Source organism: Entelurus aequoreus, linkage group LG05 (assembly GCF_033978785.1).
Source record: "Entelurus aequoreus isolate RoL-2023_Sb linkage group LG05, RoL_Eaeq_v1.1, whole genome shotgun sequence".
Classification (NCBI taxonomy): domain Eukaryota; kingdom Metazoa; phylum Chordata; class Actinopteri; order Syngnathiformes; family Syngnathidae; genus Entelurus; species Entelurus aequoreus.
The window spans coordinates 8,552,074-8,573,749 of record NC_084735.1 but is presented as its reverse complement, the minus strand read 5'-3'; the positions used below and the strand labels follow the sequence as shown (position 1 = coordinate 8,573,749).

Below are 21,676 nucleotides of genomic sequence, written 5' to 3'. Positions count from 1 at the left end.
ATCCACACTAACATTTGTCGCCGACAATTCTATTTCAGTGTTGTTGTTTGTGGAGTATGTCATATTCCACAGGTGTCAAACTCAAGGCCTATATATGTATATGTATATGTATTGTTGCATTTAAACAATAATAATAGAGGTAAATTATTGTTATTATTCATTATGAATAGTGATATTTCTATTGGTATTTGTATTGCTCCATTTGTAGTGCAATAATGCTCATTGTCATTTCTGCATAATTATTTATTTCACTAACTGCTTATTTGCTATCACTTTTACCATCATATTTGTACATATCCTATTTGCTGATGTTGTTGTTGTTGTTGTTTTGATTTTTTATTAAGGATCCCCATTAGCTGGTTGCCACAACAACCCACTAGTCTTCCTGGGCTCCACAAACTCAATACAATTACAAGTAAAAGCATATAATTATAAGTACACAATACAGAAACAAATAAAAGCATCAATAAGCAAAGAATTTACAGACACAGAATAACAATAACCATGTAAATATAACTACACAATACAAAACCAAACAAAAATCATCAACAAGCAAACTAGCAAATTGGCAAACACAACAACAAGTTTTTGTTGTTGTGTGAATAATGGGAATATATGGGAATATAAGGGAATTAATGGGAATATATGGGAATTAATGGGAATATAAGGGAATTAATGGGAATATAAGGGAATTAATGGGAATATATGGGAATTATTGGGAATATAAAGGAATTAATGGGAATATATGGAAATTAATGGGAATATAAGGGAATATGAGGGAATTAATGGGAATATATGGGAATTAATGGGAATATATGGGAATTAATGGGAATACAACAACAACAAGTTTTTGTTGTTGTGTTTGCTGTTGTTGTTTTTAGCGTTAAAAAAAAAAAGCTCAGTTGCCAGAATTTGACTGTAAAATGTAAAAAAACCCTCGTTTTTAATCATATTTATTTTTATATTGGTTTTATATCTATTTATGTTTTGTTTTTATTCAGTCATTGTTGGTGGAGCTAAGGATAATATTTGAATATTGTTTTTTATATTATTTTTAATATTGTCGTGCAGCACTTTGGAAACATTTTTGTTGTTTGAATGTGCTATATAAATAAAGTGGATTGGATTGGATTTGTTTTTTTCCTGTAAAAAAAAACAAAACTGTGATTCTACAGTCAAATTTTGCTGCCGTTTTTAAAAAAAATTTTTTTTAACCGCAAATCAACAAGTGTAGATTTTTCTGCGTATTACTGTAAATGCCAAAACGGCACCACAGTTTATTACAGTAAAAAAAAAAAAAAGCTGTTTTTTTTTCATTTAGAGAAAAATGCCAAAACAGCACCACAGTTTATTACAGTAAAAAAAAAAAAAAAAAATGAATTAAAAATTTTTTTTTTTCATTTACAGAAAAATGCTGTAAAAACCACAGTAAAAATATATATATATATTTTTTAAAAATAGAAATAAATAATAATAATAATGATTTCAAAGCAAGTTATCCATCAAAGTGTGCAATGTAAAAGTAGCAATAGATTTCATGGTCAAATTGAGAAATTTACAGTAAGCATTTTTCTTTAAATGAAAAAAAAAACTACTTCTTTTTACTGTAATAAACTGTGGTGCCGTTTTGGCATTTACAGTAATACGCCGAAAAATCTACACTTGTTGATTTGCGGTAAAAAACACAACAAAAAAAACTGGCAGCTCAGGTGCCAAAATTTTACTGTAAAATTTACATTGTTTTTTTTTACAGTAAAACTCTGGCACCTGAGCAGCCTTTTACCGTAAAAACAGCAGTACTGTTTTTCCATTTACAGTAACATACACTACATTTTGAGGTGAAATTATTGCAGCTTACCATATGTTTTATACATTTTAGTAAAAATAAAAAAAATCTACTAATAAAATGAATTAAACAATTGTGTATTAATAATGTTGACTGTTAGAGGCGGCCCTCTGGGGCCAAATAAATGCCACTGTCCTTCATACCGACAGCCATCAGACTGTATAATACATATGTTCCTTTTTGACTGTACTTAAATGTATAATAGACTGTATTTATATTATTCACATGTGAATAATGCTGTCTAATAGACTGTATTTATATTATTCACATGTGAATAATGCTGTATAATAGACTGTATTTATGTTATTCACATGTGAATAATGCTGTATAAGACTGTATTTATGTTATTCACATGTGAATAATGCTGTATAATAGACTGTATTTATATTATTCACATGTGAATAATGCTGTATAATAGACTGTATTTATATTATTCACATGTGAATAATGCTGTCTAATAGACTGTATTTATATTATTCACATGTGAATAAGGCTGTATAAGACTGTATTTATGTTATTCACATGTGAATAATGCTGTCTAATAGACTGTATTTATATTATTCACATGTGAATAATGCTGTATAATAGACTGTATTTATGTTATTCACATGTGAATAATGCTGTATAATAGACTGTATTTATATTATTCACATGTGAATAATGCTGTATAATAGACTGTATTTATATTATTCACATGTGAATAATGCTGTATAATAGACTGTATTTATGTTATTCACATGTGAATAATGCTGTATAATAGACTGTATTTATATTATTCACATGTGAATAATGCTGTATAATAGACGGTATTTATATTATTCACATGTGAATAATGCTGTATAATAGACTGTATTTATATTATTCACATGTGAATAATGCTGTATAATAGACGGTATTTATATTATTCACATGTGAATAATGCTGTATAATAGACTGTATTTATATTATTCACATGTGAATAATGCTGTATAATAGACTTTATTTATGTTATTCACATGTGAATAAAGGTATTATGTTGCTGTGATTTGTATTCCCCCATACTTCTGCACAATAAGGTAGAATAATTGAGCAATATAACATTCTCATTGTATTATACAGGAAACTTTTAGATAGCTTATTTTTCACATGCAATACATGAGCTTTCCATGTCAACTTTTCACATGCGAGCGGGCGCGACAAGCACCTGTGCAAGGGTCCCCTGGGCGTGATGGTCTCTGGCAGGTAGTCCACCAGGGGCGCCCAGCAGCCCCCGTTGACGGGCATGGGCAGCGGCTGGGGGCGGTTGATCTCCAGGACGCTCACCAGCCAGGCGGCGTACGGTGGGAGAGGGTCACCTGGAACAGCCACAGAAGTCATTGGATGTCTTGCACACACACACACGCGCACGCACACACACACACACACACACACACACACACTCTCTTGTATTTCTTACCTTCTTGAGACCTGAGAAAAATGCCTACCTATTTAGGACCAGCCTTTCTAGATATATAAAGAAGTGTATTTACAACATTAATAATATATACATACTATGCAAATATAAAAAAGCTTATTGTGAAAAATGAGTTGGAATTTCACAAGAAAAACTTCGAATTTTGGCAGTATTATGATAAAAGTCGTCCTTTTACTCAACACAAGTCAAAATTTTACAAGAAAAACTGAACATGTGTGCAATATTATGATGAAAGTTGGAATTCTACTCAACAACAGTCGCAATTTTACAATAAAAGCTTAAAATTTGGGCAATTTTATGAAAAGAGTCGTAATTTTACTCGACAAAAGTCACAATTTTAGAAGAAAACTTCAACATTTTGGCAATATTATAATAATCATAGGAATTTGCTTGGACAAATAATGAGAAAAGTCATCATTTTACTCAAAAGATGTCACTATTTGACAAGAACAACAACAAAATTGGCAATGTTTTTTATAAAAGTCAGAATTTTACATGACAAATGTCACCAAATGTCACAATTTTAAAAGAAAACTTTAACATTTTGGCAATATTATAATAATCGTTGGAATTTTGCTTGGCAAAATAATGAGAAAAGTCATCATTTTACTCAAAAGATGTCACTATTTGACAAGAACAACAAAAAAATTGGCAATGTCTTGATAAAAGTCGGAATTTTACATGACAAATGTCACCAAATGTCACAATTTTAGAAGAGAACTTTAACATTTTGGCAATATTATAATAATCGTCTGAATTTTGCTTGGCAAAATAATGAAAAAAGTCATAATTTTACTCAAAAGATGTCACTATTTGACAAGAACAACAACAAAATTGGCAATGTTTTGATAAAAGTCCGAATTTTACATGACAAATGTCACCAAATGTCACAATTTTAGAAGAAAACTTTAACATTTTGGCAATATTATAATAATCGTCGGAATTTTGCTTGGCAAAATAATGAGAAAAGTAATCATTTTACTCAAAAGATGTCACTATTTGACAAGAACAACAACAAAATTGGCAATGTTTTGATACAAGTCAGAATTTTACATGACAAATGTCACCATTTTGCAGTGAAAAGTAATAATTTTACATCAAAAAGTAGTAATTTTACAAGGAGAATATTGCAATATATTACAGAAACGGAAAGAATATGAGAAATTGTTCCCAATTTTATAAGAAAAAGTTGACACATTGTGAGAAAAGACTGCTTTTAGTAAATTTTTTGTTTTTTTGGTTAGTAATTGGTTTTTAACCTTCATTATTTACTTCAAGTTATTACAGCATGTCTCTATATACATATTTATTATTATTTTTTAAATTAATTTTGGCCGAAGGGGGCACATTTCAATTTCTTACACACACTTGTTATTTCATATGTTGACCAGAGGGGGAGCACTTTTGAAAGCGACACACAGTCTCCTTTTTGGGGCCACGCTCATTTTGATAGATGTCACCACAAATGAGACATTGTCTATTAGATGCAATGTTATTGGGACCATGATTTATGTCATCACTTGTTCACACCTCCTCATATGGAAGATACTTTTCCTTCTTCATGTCTCAAGAAGGCTAGAAATACAAGAACACACACACACACACAACGTACTCTTTTCATCCTCGTAGGAACCCCCTGAGCTGTTGCTGTAGCGAGATTCCAGCCTGTTGTGTGCCCTGGATCTCCTAAAACACACACAATAATGTCAGAGTCCCCACTAGGGTTGTACGCTATACCGGTACTAGTATAGTATGGCGGTACTAATCAATCAAAAATGGTACTATACTATATATAAGTACCGGTTCCCAATATTTATTTATTTATTTTCTTACGGGCATGACAACGCGTCGTCACGTCATGACATTGTTGGTTTTATGAGCAGAGGAGCATGTTCGGCAGCGCACACACACAGAGTACTTACAAGCAGACACAGTGTGTAGACAGAAAAGGGAGAATGGACGCATTTTGGTGTGAAAAGTAAAGATAAAGGTGAAGTTATAACTAGGGATGTCCGATAATGGCTTTTTGCCGATATCCGATATTCCGATATTGTCCAACTCTTTAATTACCGATACCGATATCATCCGATATCAACCGATATATGCAGTCGTGGAATTAACACATTATTATGCCTAATTTGGACAATAAAAAATTAAAAAACATTTAAAAAAATTAAAAAATTAAAAAAACGATACAGATAATAAAAAAAACGATACTGATAATTTCCGATATTACATTTTAACGCAAATATCGGCCTAATAAAAAAAAAAAAATGATACCGATAATAAAAAAACCGATACCGATAATTTCCGATATTACATTTTAACGCATATATCGGCCGATAATATCGGCAGGCCGATATTATCGGACATCTCTAGTTATAACACTGAAACACCCTCAGGAAGAGCTGCTTTAAGACATGGCTAGCTAGTTAGCGGCTAACATCCATTCACAGTGTTTTAGCTACTTCTAAATCACTAATCCTGGCCTCCATGGTGACAAATAAAACGAGTTTCTTACAAGTATCATTATCACTGGAGGACGAGGAAAAGCTAAACATGCTTCACTACACACCGTAGCTCACCGGCTTCGCAATGTAAACAAACAATCTACACCTGACATCCACTGTAATGATACCAAGTACAATAGCGAATGTAGTCGATACTACTATGATTACATCGATATTTTTTTATATTTTTTTTGAAATTCATATTATGGTTATAAAGTCAGTAAATACGTCCCTGGACACATGAGGACTTTGAATATGACCAATGTATGATCCTGTAACTACTTGGTATCGGATCGATACCAAAATGTGTGGTATCATCCAAAACTAATGTAAAAGTATCAAAGAAGAATAAGTGATTATTACATTTTAACAGAAGTGTAGATGTTGAAACAGAAAATAAGCAGATATTAACAGTAAATGAACAAGTAGATTAATAATACATTTTTACAGTTTGTCCCTCATAATGTAGACAAAATAATAGAAAATGACACAATATGTTACTGCAGACTAATTAAAAGACAAGTTGTCTAGTATGTTCACTATTTTATTTAAGGACTAAATGACAATAATAAACATATGTTTCATGTACACTAACATTTTTTGTTCAAATAAAGCCAATAATGACATTTTTTTTTGTGGTCCCCCTTTATTTAGAAAAGTATCGAAAAGTATCAAAAAGTATCAAAATACATTTTGGTACCGGTACCTAGTCCCCACATGCACATGTCGTCGCTGAAAAATAAATATTAATACTGACCGATCGTCGCTCTCTCTGACCAGTTTGTTCTCCTCCGCGTCTGCCAGGTTCTCCTGCCCCACCACCACCGTGTTGCTGCTGGAGGTGGTGCCTACACACACACACACACACACACACACACACACACACACACACACACACACACACACACACACACACACACACACACACACACACACACACACACACACACACACACACACACGTTATCTTCAGCCGCAAACAGAAGAGTCCCGCTGACCAATGAGGCGCTGCCCTCCCACCTGTCTGCGAAGTGGGCGCCTTGTTGCTGGCGGCGAAGCGGTAGAAGGGAGGGTTGTCACAGTGCTGCACCACCGGGTTGACCGGGTCGGTCTGCTGCAGCTCGAAAAGGAGCTCCTCCATGGTCTGGATGGTGTTGTTGCGACACAGGTAGATCACCACCTTCTTGATCTGAAACACAGCACCGGTATCGTCACCATGGCAACATTACTGTTAGGACACGCCCTTTCAGGGGGGGGGGGGGGAGTTCTTTTGTTCTAAGGAGGCGGGCTCGCATTACACCAGTTTTAAAATCTCTGCATAGACAGGGGAACAGGGTGCATTCATTGTGTTTATCTTCTCCGAGCAGAACCAAGGCCAAAGCGAGTCATTTCCAAGGCGTGTCATTTTTCCCATAGGAGGCGGGCTCACATTACACCAGTTTTAAAATCTCCGCATAGACAGGGATTCATTGTGTTTATCTTCTTCGAGCAGAACCAAGGCCAAAGCGAGTCATTTCTAAGGCGTGTCATTTTTTCCCCATAGGAGGCGGGCTCACATTACACCAGTTTTAAAATCTCCGCATAGACAGGTATTCAATGTTTTTATCTTCTTTGAGCAGAACCAAGGCCAAAGTGAGTCATTTCCAAGGCGTGCCATTTTTCCCAAAGGAGGCGGGCTCACCTGACACCAGTTTTAAAATCTGTGCATAATGGTGCATTCATTGTGTTTATCTTCTTCGAGCAGAACCAAGGCCAAAGCGAGTCATTTCCAAGGCGTGTCATTTTTCTCATAGGAGGCGGGCTCACCTGACACCAGTTTTAAAATCTCCGCATTGGCTGCATGCATAGGAAAACAGGGTGCAATCATTGTGTTTATCTTCTTTGAGCAGAACCAAGGCCAAAGCGAGTCATTTCTAAGGCGTGTCATTTTTTCCCCATAGGAGGCGGGCTCACATTATATCAGTTTTAAAATCTCCGCATTGGCTGCATGGATAGGAAAACAGGGTGCAATCATTGTGTTTATCTTCTTTGAGCAGAAACAAGACCAAAGCGAGTCATTTCCAAGGCGTGTCATTTTTCCCAAAGGAGGCGGGCTCGCCTGACACCAGTTTTTAAATCTGTGTATTGGCTGCATAAATAGGGAAACGGTGCATTCATTGTGTTTATCTTCTTCGAGCAGAACCAAGGCCAAAGCGAGTCATTTCGAAGGTGTGTCATTTTTTCTCATAGGAGGCGGGCTCACATTACACCAGTTTTAAAATCTCTGCATTGGCTGCATGGATAGGGAAACAGAGTGCATTCATTGTGTTTATCTTCTTCGAGCAGAACCAAGGCCAAAGCGAGTCATTTCCAAGGCGTGTCATTTTTCCCAAAGGAGGCGGGCTCACCTGACACCAGTTTTAAAATCTGTGCATTGGCTGCATAAATAGGGAAACGGTGCATTCATTGTGTTTATCTTCTTCGAGCAGAACCAAGGCCAAAGCGAGTCATTTCGAAGGTGTGTAATTTTTTTCCCATAGGAGGCAGGCTCACATCACCCCAGTTTTAAAAACTGTGCATTGGCTGCATGGATAGGGAAACAGGGTGCATTCATTGTGTTTATCTTCTCCGAGCAGAACCAAGGCCAAAGCGAGTCATTTCTAAGGCAAGTCATTTTTTCCCCATAGGAGGCGGGCTCACATTACACCAGTTTTAAAATCTCCGCATAGACAGGGATTCATTGTGTTTATCTTCTTCGAGCAGAACCAAGGCCAAAGCGAGTCATTTCCAAGGCGTGTCATTTTTCCCATAGGAGGCGGGCTCACATTACACCAGTTTTAAAATCTCTGCATAGACAGGTATTCAATGTGTTTATCTTCTTTGAGCAGAACCAAGGCCAAAGCAAGTCATTTCCAAGGCGTGTCATTTTTCCCAAAGGAGGCGGGCTCGCCTGACACCAGTTTTTAAATCTGTGTATTGGCTGCATAAATAGGGAAACGGTGCATTCATTGTGTTTATCTTCTTCGAGCAGAACCAAGGCCAAAGCGAGTCATTTCCAAGGCGTGTCATTTTTTCCCATAGGAGGCGGGCTCACATTATATCAGTTCTAAAATCTCCGCATTGGCTGCATGGTAGGAAAACAGGGTGCAATCATTGTGTTTATCTTCTTCGAGCAGAACCGAGGCCAAAGCGAGTCATTTCGAAGGCGTGTCATTTTTTCCCATAGGAGGCGGGCTCACATTATATCAGTTTTAAAATCTCCGCATTGGCTGCATGGATAGGAAAACAGGGTGCAATCATTGTGTTTATCTTCTTCGAGCAGAACCAAGGCCAAAGCGAGTCATTTCCAAGGCGTGTCATTTTTCCCATAGGAGGCGGGCTCACATTACACCAGTTTTAAAATCTCCGCATTGGCTGCATGGATAGGAAAACAGGGTGCATCCATTGTGTTTATCTTCTTCGAGCAGAACCGAGGCCAAAGCGAGTCATTTCGAAGGCGTGTCATTTTTCCCCATAGGAGGCGGGCTCACCTGACACCAGTTTTAAAATCTGTGCATTGGCTGCATAAATAGGGAAACGGTGCATTCATTGTGTTTATCTTCTTCGAGCAGAACCAAGGCCAAAGCGAGTCATTTCGAAGGTGTGTAATTTTTTTCCCATAGGAGGCGGGCTCACATGACCCCCGTTTTAAAAACTGTGCATTGGCTGCATGGATAGGGAAACAGGGTGCATTCATTGTGTTCATCTTCTCCGAGCAGAACCAAGGCCAAAGCGAGTCATTTCTAAGGCGTGTCATTTTTTCCCCATAGGAGGCGGGCTCACATTACACCAGTTTTAAAATCTACGCATAGACAGGGATTCATTGTGTTTATCTTCTTCGAGCAGAACCAAGGCCAAAGCGAGTCATTTCCAAGGCGTGTCATTTTTCCCATAGGAGGCGGGCTCACATTACACCAGTTTTAAAATCTCAGCATAGACAGGTATTCAATGTGTTTATCTTCTTTGAGCAGAACCAAGGCCAAAGCGAGTCATTTCCAAGGCGTGTCATTTTTCCCAAAGGAGGCGGGCTCGCCTGACACCAGTTTTTAAATCTGTGTATTGGCTGCATAAATAGGGAAACGGTGCATTCATTGTGTTTATCTTCTTCGAGCAGAACCAAGGCCAAAGCGAGTCATTTCGAAGGTGTGTAATTTTTTCTCATAGGAGGCGGGCTCACATTACACCAGTTTTAAAATCTCTGCATTGGCTGCATGGATAGGGAAACAGAGTGCATTCATTGTGTTTATCTTCTTCGAGCAGAACCAAGGCCAAAGCGAGTAATTTCTAAGGCGTGTCATTTTTCCCAAAGGAGGCGGGCTCGCCTGACACCAGTTTTTAAATCTGTGTATTGGCTGCATAAATAGGGAAACGGTGCATTCATTGTGTTTATCTTCTTCGAGCAGAACCAAGGCCAAAGCGAGTCATTTCGAAGGTGTGTAATTTTTTCTCATAGGAGGCGGGCTCACATTACACCAGTTTTAAAATCTCTGCATTGGCTGCATGGATAGGGAAACAGAGTGCATTCATTGTGTTTATCTTCTTCGAGCAGAACCAAAGCCAAAGCGAGTCATTTCCAAGGCGTGTCATTTTTCCCAAAGGAGGCGGGCTCACCTGACACCAGTTTTAAAATCTGTGCATTGGCTGCATAAATAGGGAAACGGTGCATTCATTGTGTTTATCTTCTTCGAGCAGAACCAAGGCCAAAGCGAGTCATTTCGAAGGTGTGCAATTTTTTTCCCATAGGAGGCGGGCTCACATGACCCCAGTTTTAAAAACTGTGCATTGGCTGCATGGATAGGGAAACAGGGTGCATTCATTGTGTTTATCTTCTCCGAGCAGAACCAAGGCCAAAGCGAGTCATTTCTAAGGCAAGTCATTTTTTCCCCATAGGAGGCGGGCTCACATTACACCAGTTTTAAAATCTCCGCATAGACAGGGATTCGTTGTGTTTATCTTCTTCGAGCAGAACCAAGGCCAAAGCGAGTCATTTCCAAGGCGTGTCATTTTTCCCATAGGAGGCGGGCTCACATTACACCAGTTTTAAAATCTCAGCATAGACAGGTATTCAATGTGTTTATCTTCTTTGAGCAGAACCAAGGCCAAAGCAAGTCATTTCCAAGGCGTGTCATTTTTCCCAAAGGAGGCGGGCTCGTCTGACACCAGTTTTTAAATCTGTGTATTGGCTGCATAAATAGGGAAACGGTGCATTCATTGTGTTTATCTTCTTCGAGCAGAACCAAGGCCAAAGCGAGTCATTTCGAAGGTGTGTAATTTTTTTTCATAGGAGGCGGGCTCACATTACACCAGTTTTAAAATCTACGCATTGGCTGCATGGATAGGAAAACAGGGTGCGTTCATTGTGTTTATCTTCTTTGAGCAGAACCAAGGCCAAAGCGAGTCATTTCGAAGGCGTGTCATCTTTTATCAAAGGAGGCGGGCTCACATGACACCAGTTTTTAAAATCTCCGCATTGGCTGCATGGATAGGAAAACAGGGTGCAATAATTGTGTTTATCTTCTTCGAGCAGAACCAAGGCCAAAGCGAGTCATTTCCAAGGCGTGTCATTTTTTCCCATAGGAGGCGTGCTCACATTATATCAGTTTTAAAATCTCCGTATTGGCTGCATGAGTAGGAAAACAGGGTGCAATCAATGTGTTTATCTTCTTTGAGCAGAAACAAGACCAAAGCGAGTAATTTCTAAGGCGTGTCATTTTTCCCAAAAGAGGCAGGCTCACCTGACACCAGTTTTAAAATCTGTGCATTGGCTGCATAAATAGGGAAACGGTGCATTCATTGTGTTTATCTTCTTCGAGCAGAACCAAGGCAAAAGCGAGTCATTTCGAAGGTGTGTAATTTTTTCCCATAGGAGGCGGGCTCACATGACACCAGTTTTAAAAACTGTGCATAATTAGGGAAACAGGGTGCATTCAATGTGTTTATCTTCTTCGAGCAGAACCAAGGCCAAAGCGAGTAATTTCTAAGGCGTGTCATTTTTCCCATAGGAGGTGGGCTCACATTACACCAGTTTTAAAATCTCTGCATTGGCTGCATGGATAGGAAAACAGGGTGCATTCATTGTGTTTATATTTTACGAGCAGAACCAAGGCCAAAGCGAGTCATTTCGAAGGCGTGTAACTTTTCCAATAGGAGGCGGGCAATACCAATAAACTGATTAATTGATTGATTGATTGATTGATCCTCCGGCACTCATCTAATTATTCCAAAAGTCAGGACACAAAGTCACGGGATGGCATCTTTCCACTGCCTGTCTGTGGAACAGCTTTCCGGAGGACCTCAGCGCTGCGGAGAACGTTCTTGTTTTTAAGAGCAGGCTTAAGACCAACATTTTAGATTTGGCTTTTACGTTGATATTTTTTTATTTTATTAAAGTCATCCGTACTTTACTTGTTATCTTTATTAGTTATGCAAGATTTTATTTAGTTCTATTTATCTATTATATACTGTATATTTGTTATTATCTTCATATGTCTTACTTGTTTTTTATCCTTTACTTCTACTCATGGCTCTTACTATTTTATGTTTTATTATTTTTACTTTGCAGCGCTACTCAGAGGGAGCCACTTCCATCAGGGGTTATCGCAGATGGCTCCTGTGATAGTGTTTACTCACCTGGCTCCTCTGTACTCAGCCAAGCATTCATTTGTTCATAAATGTGTGTTTGCATGTGTGATAATGAGGATCTGGGTCTTTTAACTTTGTAAAGCACTTTGCATTGCATTTCTTTTACGTATGAAATGCGCTTTATAAGCAAAGTTTGATGTGATTTGAGAATGTTCCCTGTGACGATGGAGAGTACTCACATAGGGCAGCAGCGTGGTGTCACTGCTCACGCCGCACAAGCTGACGAGGAACTGCAGGGTGATCCTCAGGTTGTTGCTCCAGCGCTCATTGGACACCAGAGCGTTCCAGGCGCTCTCAATCTCCGGTCCTGGCACCTCGTCTCCGTACTGGAGGAGCAAAAAAGGACAACCCATTTAAAGGCAGGAATCTGTGTCTAGAAATGTGAGGTCAGCGAACGAGTCAAGTCTTTTGAACGGCTCTTTTAAGTGAATGATGAGATCCGATTCCCAGTTGTGAGCCGTTCTTTTGGGAGAATTTTAGCATTTTGGCCACTCTCCACATGCATGCCATCCGGCTGGCAACTGAACGGGAAAATGAGTCAGAGTTAAAGGAAACTTAGCAGCATTTTGATTCACTTTTTTTTTTTACAAATATATATATAGATACATATGTACATACAGTCGTGGTCAAAAGTGTATATACACTTGTAAAGAACATCATGTCATGGCTGTCTTGAGTTTCCAATCATTTCTACAACTCTTATTTTTTTGTGATGTAGTGATTGGAGCACATACTTGTTGGCCACAATGCCCAGCAATATGTTTGGAGGAGAAAAGGTGAGGCCTTTAATCCCAGGAACACCATTCCTACCGTCAAGCATGGTGGTGGTAGAACCAAAGCCAAAGCGAGTCATTTCGAAGGCATGCCATTTTTCCCATAGGAGGCGAGGTCACATTACACCAGTTTTAAAATCTCCGCATTGGCTGCATGGATAGGGAAACAGGGTGCATTCATTGTGTTTATCTTCTTCGAGCAGAACCAAGGCCAAAGCGAGTAATTTCTAAGGCGTGTCATTTTTACCATAGGAGGCGGGCTCACATTACACCAGTTTTAAAATCCCCGCATTGGCTGCATGGATAGGGAAACAGGGTGCATTCATTGTGTTTATCTTCTCCGAGCAGGACCAAGGCCAAAGCGAGTAATTTCTAAGGCGTGTCATTTTTACCAAAGGAGGCGGGCTCACATTACACCAGTTTTAAAATCTCCGCATTGGCTGCATGGATAGGGAAACCGGGTGCATTCATTGTGTTTATCTTCGAGCAGAACCAAGGCAAAAGCGAGTAATATCTAAGGCGTGTCATTTTTCCCAAAGGAGGCGGGCTCACATTACACCCGTTTTAAAATCTCCGCATTGGCTGCATTGATAGGGAAACAGGGTGCATTCATTGTGTTTATCTTCTCCGAGCAGAACCAAGGCAAAAGCGAGTAATATCTAAGGCGTGTCATTTTTTCCCATAGGAGGCGGGCTCACATTACACCAGTTTTAAAATCTCCGCATTGGCTGCATAGATAGGAAAACAGGGTGCATTCATTGTGTTTTTCTTCTTCGAGCAGAACCAAGGCCAAAGCGAGTAATTTCTAAGGCGTGTCATTTTTCCCAAAGGAGGCGGGCTCACATTACACCAGTTTTAAAATCCCCGCATTGGCTGCAGAGATAGGGAAACAGGGTGCATTCATTGTGTTTATCTTCTCCGAGCAGAACCAAGGCCAAAGCGAGTAATATCTAAGGCGTGTCATTTTTCCCCATAGGAGGCGGGGTCACATTACACCAGTTTTAAAATCTCTGCATTGGCTGCATAGATAGGGAAACAGGGTGCATTCATTGTGTTTATCTTCGAGCAGAACCAAGGAAAAAGCGAGTAATATCTAAGGCGTGTCATTTTTCCCAAAGGAGGCTCACATTACACCAGTTTTAAAATCTCCGCATTGGCTGCATGGATAGGGAAACAGGGTGCAGTCATTGTGTTTATCTTCTCCGAGCAGAACCAAGGCCAAAGCGAGTCATTTCTAAGGCGTTGGTGCAGTTCAGCTAAACGTGTTGCTTTTCTTACATGGACTTGTTTCTTCAGCATTGTCCACACGTTTAAGTCAGGACTTTGGGGAGGCCATTCTAAAACCTTCATTCTAGCCTGATTTAGCCATTCCTTTACCACTTTTGAGGTGTGTTTGGGGTCATTGTCCCGTTGGAACACCCAACTGCGCCCAAGACCCAACCTCCGGGCTGATGATTTTAGCTTGTCCTGAAGAATTTGGAGGTAATCCTCCTTTTTCATTGTCCCATTTAAAGCAGCAGTTCCATTGGCAGCAAAACAGGCCCAGAGCATAATACTATCACCACCATGCTTGACGGTAGGCTTGGTGTTCCAGGGATTAAAGGCCTCACCTTTTCTCCTCCAAACATATTGCTGGGTATTGTGGCCAAACAGCTCCATTTTTGTTTCATCTGACATCACATGGACAAAGATAAGACCTTCTGGAGGAAAGTTCTGTGGTCAGATGAAACAAAAATGGAGCTGTTTGGCCACAACACCCAGCAATATGTTTGGAGGAGAAAAGGTGAGGCCTTTAATCCCAAGAACACCAATCCAAGCATGGTGGTGGTAGAACCAAAGCCAAAGCGAGTCATTTCGAAGGCGTGTCATTTTTCCCATAGGAGGCGGGCTCACATTACACCAGTTTTAAAATCTCCGCATTGGCTGCATGGATAGGGAAACAGGGTGCATTCATTGTGTTTATCTTTGAGCAGAACCAAGGCCAAAGCGAGTCATTTCTAAGGCGTGTCATTTTTCCCAAAGGAGGCGGGCTCACATTACACCAGTTTTAAAATCTCCGCATTGGCTGCATGGATAGGGAAACAGGGTGCATTCATTGTGTTTATCTTCGAGCCGAACCAAGGCAAAAGCGAGTAATATCTAAGGCGTGTCATTTTTTCCCATAGGAGGCGAGGTCACATTCCACCAGTTTTAAAATCCCCGCATTGGCTGCATGGATAGGGAAACAGGGTGCATTCATTGTGTTTATCTTCTTTGAGCAGAACCAAGGCCAAAGCGAGTAATTTCTAAGGCGTGTCATTTTTACCAAAGGAGGCGGGCTCACATTACACCAGTTTTAAAATCTCCGCATTGGCTGCAGAGATAGGGAAACAGGGTGCATTCATTGTGTTTTTCTTCTTCGAGCAGAACCAAGGCCAAAGAGAGTCATTTCTAAGGCGTGTCATTTTTCCCAAAGGAGGCGGGCTCACATTACACCAGTTTTAAAATCTCCGCATTGGCTGCATGGATAGGGAAACAGGGTGCATTCATTGTGTTTATCTTCTCCGAGCAGAACCGAGGCCAAAGCGAGTCATTTCTAAGGCGTGTCATTTTTTCCAAAGGAAGCGGGCTCACATTACACCAGTTTTAAAATCTCCGCATTGGCTGCATGGATAGGAAAACAGGGTGCATTCATTGTGTTTTTCTTCTTCGAGCAGAACCAAGGCCAAAGCGAGTAATATCTAAGGCGTGTAATTTTTTCCCATAGGAGGCGGGCTCACATTACACCAGTTTTAAAATCTCCGCATTGGCTGCGGAGATAGGGAAACAGGGTGCATTCATTGTGTTTTTCTTCTTCGAGCAGAACCAAGGCCAAAGCGAGTAATATCTAAGGCGTGTCATTTTTTCCCCATAGGAGGCGGGCTCACATTACACCAGTTTTAAAATCTCTGCATTGGCTGCATAGATAGGAAAACAGGGTGCATTCATTGTGTTTATCTTCGAGCAGAACCAAGGCAAAAGCGAGTAATATCTAAGGCGTGTCATTTTTTCCCATAGGAGGCGGGCTCACATTACACCAGTTTTAAAATCTCCGCATTGGCTGCAGAGATAGGGAAACAGGGTGCATTCATTGTGTTTTTCTTCTTCGAGCAGAACCAAGGCCAAAGCGAGTCATTTCTAAGGCGTGTCATTTTTCCCAAAGGAGGCGGGCTCACATTACACCAGTTTTAAAATCTCCGCATTGGCTGCAGAGATAGGGAAACAGGGTGCATTCATTGTGTTTATCTTCTTCGAGCAGAACCAAGGCCAAAGCGAGTAATTTCTAAGGCGTGTCATTTTTACCAAAGGAGGCGGGCTCACATTACACCAGTTTTAAAATCTCCGCATTGGCTGCATGGATAGGGAAACAAGGTGCATTCATTGTGTTTATCTTCGAGCAGAACCAAGGCAAAAGCGAGTAATATCTAAGGCGTGTCATTTTTTCCCATAGGAGGCGGGCTCACATTACACCAGTTTTAAAATCTCCGCATTGGCTGCAGAGATAGGGAAACAGGGTGCATTCATTGTGTTTTTCTTCTTCGAGCAGAACCAAGGCCAAAGCGAGTCATTTCTAAGGCGTGTCATTTTTCCCAAAGGAGGCGGGCTCACATTACACCAGTTTTAAAATCTCCGCATTGGCTGCAGAGATAGGGAAACAGGGTGCATTCATTGTGTTTATCTTCTTCGAGCAGAACCAAGGCCAAAGCGAGTAATTTCTAAGGCGTGTCATTTTTACCAAAGGAGGCGGGCTCACATTACACCAGTTTTAAAATCTCCGCATTGGCTGCATGGATAGGGAAACAAGGTGCATTCATTGTGTTTATCTTTGAGCAGAACCAAGGCCAAAGCGAGTCATTTCTAAGGCGTGTCATTTTTACCAAAGGAGGCGGGCTCACATTACACCAGTTTTAAAATCTCCGCATTGGCTGCATGGATAGGGAAACCGGGTGCATTCATTGTGTTTATCTTTGAGCAGAACCAAGGCCAAAGCGAGTCATTTCTAAGGCGTGTCATTTTTCCCAAAGGAGGTGGGCTCACATTACACCAGTTTTAAAATCTCTGCATTGGCTGCATAGATAGGGAAACAGGGTGCATTCATTGTGTTTATCTTCGAGCAGAACCAAGGAAAAAGCGAGTAATATCTAAGGCGTGTCATTTTTCCCAAAGGAGGCTCACATTACACCAGTTTTAAAATCTCCGCATTGGCTGCATGGATAGGGAAACAGGGTGCATTCATTGTGTTTATCTTCTCCGAGCAGAACCGAGGCCAAAGCGAGTCATTTCCAAGGCGTTGGTGCAGTTCAGCTAAACGTGTTGCTTTTCTGACATGGACTTGTTTCTTCAGCATTGTCCACACGTTTAAGTCCGGACTTTAGGGAGGCCATTCTAAAACCTTCATTCTAGCCTGATTTAACCATTCCTTTACCACTTTTGAGGTGTGTTTGGGGTCATTGTCCCGTTGGAACACCCAACTGCGCCCAAGACCCAACCTCCGGGCTGATGATTTTAGCTTGTCCTGAAGAATTTGGAGGTAATCCTCCTTTTTCATTGTCCCATTTAAAGCAGCAGTTCCATTGGCAGAAAAACAGGGCCAGAGCATAATACTACCACCACCATGCTTGACGGTAGGAATGGTGTTCCAGGGATTAAAGGCCTCACCTTTTCTCCTCCAAACGTATTGCTAGGTATTGTGGCCAAACAGCTCAATTTTTCTTTCATCTGACATCACATGGACAAAGATAAGACCTTCTGGAGGAAAGTTCTGTGGTCAGATGAAACAAAAACGGAGCTGTTTGGCCACAACACCCAGCAATATGTTTGGAGGAGAAAAGGTGAGGCCTTTAATCCCAGGAACACCAATCCAAGCATGGTGGTGGTAGAACCAAAGCCAAAGCGAGTCATTTCGAAGGCATGCCATTTTTCCCATAGGAGGCGGGCTCACATTACACCAGTTTTAAAATCTCCGCATTGGCTGCAGAGATAGGGAAACAGGGTGCATTCATTGTGTTTATCTTCTTCGAGCAGAACCAAGGCCAAAGCGAGTAATTTCTAAGGCGTGTCATTTTTACCAAAGGAGGCGGGCTCACATTACACCAGTTTTAAAATCTCCGCATTGGCTGCATGGATAGGGAAACAGGGTGAATTTATTGTGTTTATCTTTCAGCAGAACCAAGGCCAAAGCGAGTCATTTCTAAGGCGTGTCATTTTTCCCAAAGGAGGCGGGCTCACATTACACCAGTTTTAAAATCTCCGCATTGGCTGCATGGATAGGGAAACAGGGTGCATTCATTGTGTTTATCTTCGAGCAGAACCAAGGCAAAAGCGAGTGATATCTAAGGCGTGTCATTTTTTTCCCATAGGAGGCGGGGTCACATTACACCAGTTTTAAAATCTCTGCATTGGCTGCATGGATAGGGAAACAGGGTGCATATATTGTGTTTATCTTCTTTGAGCAGAACCAAAGCCAAAGCGAGTCATTTCTAAGGCGTTGGTGCAGTTCAGCTAAACGTGTTGCTTTTCTGACATGGACTTGTTTCTTCAGCATTGTCCACACGTTTAAGTCAGGACTTTGGGGTCGCCATTCTAAAACCTTCATTCTAGCCTGATTTAGCCATTCCTTTACCACTTTTGAGGTGTGTTTGGGGTCATTGTCCCGTTGGAACACCCAACTGCGCCCAAGACCCAACCTCCGGGCTGATGATTTTAGCTTGTCCTGAAGAATTTGGAGGTAATCCTCCTTTTTCATTGTCCCATTTAAAGCAGCAGTTCCATTGGCAGCAAAACAGGCCCAGAACATAATACTACCACCCTCCATTTTTGTTTCATCTGACATCACATGTCAGATTGCAGGTAAACTTGCCAAGGGACATGTAAGCAAATATTAACATTGCTGTATGTATACTTTTGACCCTCACATTTTCAGTAGACCCATAATAAATTCATAAAAGAAGCAAACTTCATGAATGTTTTTTGTGACCAACAAGTATGTGCTCCAATCACTACATCACAAAAAAATAAGAGTTGTAGAAAGTACTGGAAAGTCAAGACAGCCATGACATGATGTTCTTTACAAGTGTATGTACACTTTTGATCGCGACTGTATATACATACATACATACATTTATATATACATATATACAAAAATATACACTGCAAAAAGTGAAATCTAAGTAAGATGAAATATCTCAAATAAGGGTGATATTTGCTTATTTTCTGTCTGATAAGATAATTCTTCTCACTAAACAGATTTTATGTTAGTGTTTTACTTGTTTTAAGGGTTTTGGTCCTAAATTATGTCAGGAAGATATTACAGCTTGTTGCTGAAATTTTATTACCTATATTGAGTAAAACATGCTTGAAACTAGAATATCAAGTGTTGCAAAGCTGTGTCATCAACACTCACAAGTATAAAACTACTTTTTTTAAAGTAATCATTTCTTATTTCAAGCATGAAATAAAAATCATGATGCCGAGCACATATCATTATGTCAAGATAATGGCACTAGCATTTACTTCATTTAAGAATGTTTTTCAACATATTGAGCAAAAAGGTCTAATTATTTTTTTTCTACCAAGAAAAGTGCACTTGTTTTTAGTGAGAATATTCTTATTTTAAGCTATTTTTGGGTTCATTGAGGTTAGCTAATTTTAATTGTTTTGGAAAGCCTTGACAAGCCAAATTTTCTTGTTCTATTGGCAGATAATTTTGCTTAATTCAAATAAAATACCCCTTATTTTTGTATTTTTGGTTCTTATTTTTGAACACTGACTTTTTGCAGTGTATATATACACACACACACACACACACACACACACACACATATATATATATATAAATAAATAAATATATATATATATATATATATATATATATATATATATATATATATATATATATATATATATATATATATATATATATATATATATATATATATATATATATATATGTCTTAATTAGATTATCCAAAAAAAATAAAAAAAAAATAAAATAAAAAAAAATAGTGCTCGATACCGTGGTAGAGCGTAATATGTATGTGTGGGAAAAAAATCACAAGACTATTTCATCTCTACAGGCCTGTTTCATGAGGGTTTCCTCAATCGTCAGGAGATTTTAAAATCTCCTGACGATTGAGGAAACCCTCATGAAACAGGCCTGTAGAGATGAAATAGTCTTGTGATTTTTTAACACACATATATATATATATATATATATATATATATATATATATATATATATATATATATATATATATATATATATATATATATATATATATATATATATATATATATATTCTTTAAATTATAACTATTTTTATTTTACTCATCTATTTTTATTTGGATTAACTTTCCGGTTCATTATGGTAGTATAATTGTACTCACATTTAAATGATTGTCCTAATTTTATTTACATCAATTAATGCATTTTATTCTTACTGTGTATTTTTTTCTATTTTGTTCAAATGCTACACATTATTTTAGGTGGGGGGGGGGGGGGGGGAAATTCCAACAAGTGATGTCATTGCCAAAGCATGGGAAAATGGCACCGCCTTATGGAATGCACCTGACAATAACACAACACAAAATGAAATTGTAGTGAATATTTCAGAAAAATTGCCACCAATAGAATAATTTTTCATTCTGATCTAAATATGATGGTATAACTCAGTGGTCCCCAACCACCGGGCCGATTGGTACCAAGAAATTAAAAAAAAATAATAATAAAATAAAAAAAATAAATAAAAAACATTATTTTTTTTATTAAATCAACATATATATCAATATAAATCAATACAGTCTGCAGGGATACAGTCCGTAAGCAAACATGATTGTATTTCTTTATGAGAAAAAAAAAATAAAAAAATAAAAATCCCCCACCCCACCCTTCTACCCCCCACCGGTCCTTGGGACAAATTTTCAGCTACAAAAAGGTTGGGGACCACTGGTATAACTGATATTAGTGATTGCTTCCTTGATTAAAAAAAATCTAACTATATTACGAGACGGTACTTAGAACGGCTCTTTTAAAAAAGCCATAAATCCCTTTGTTTTTTATTTTTAAATGCCATCCGAAACGGAGTCCCACCTTGGCCGTCATGAACATGAGGTTGTTGAGCACCAGCGAGGTGGCCTGCAGCGAGCCCCAGCCGTTGCCTCTCAGGCTCAGAGTCACCCCCCCCAGACTCTGAGACTGGCCGCGAGGCTCCTCCTCCGGCGTGCAGGGGCTGGAGGCGGGCGGCAGCAGTCCCGTGTCCACCAGCTCTATGTTGCTGAGCCACGGCAGCAGGTAGGAGAGCATGATCTGCCGGCCGTTGGAGTGGGTGGTGGGGAACCGCTGGCTCACCTCTGGGGCGAGAGAGGAGACGTGAGAGAGAGCGTGTGAGCTGGCCGTGAGCGAGCCAGGCCTGCTCAC

The 21,676-nt window shown here is 39.4% G+C and overlaps 1 protein-coding gene across 1 annotated transcript in view; it reads right to left on the bottom strand.

Annotated features, from left to right (window-relative positions):
* The window catches only part of fryb (furry homolog b (Drosophila)), a 184,905-nt gene that overhangs the window by 45,032 nt on the left and 118,197 nt on the right, over positions 1-21,676 (bottom strand). The window contains exons 33-38 of the mRNA XM_062046964.1: positions 21,350-21,609; positions 12,649-12,795; positions 6,830-6,998; positions 6,567-6,657; positions 4,912-4,985; positions 3,030-3,180 (exon numbers count right to left, since the gene is read on the bottom strand). Coding sequence (XP_061902948.1) covers positions 3,030-3,180; positions 4,912-4,985; positions 6,567-6,657; positions 6,830-6,998; positions 12,649-12,795; positions 21,350-21,609 — 892 coding nt within the window. The remainder of the gene's footprint in view (positions 1-3,029; positions 3,181-4,911; positions 4,986-6,566; positions 6,658-6,829; positions 6,999-12,648; positions 12,796-21,349; positions 21,610-21,676) is intronic.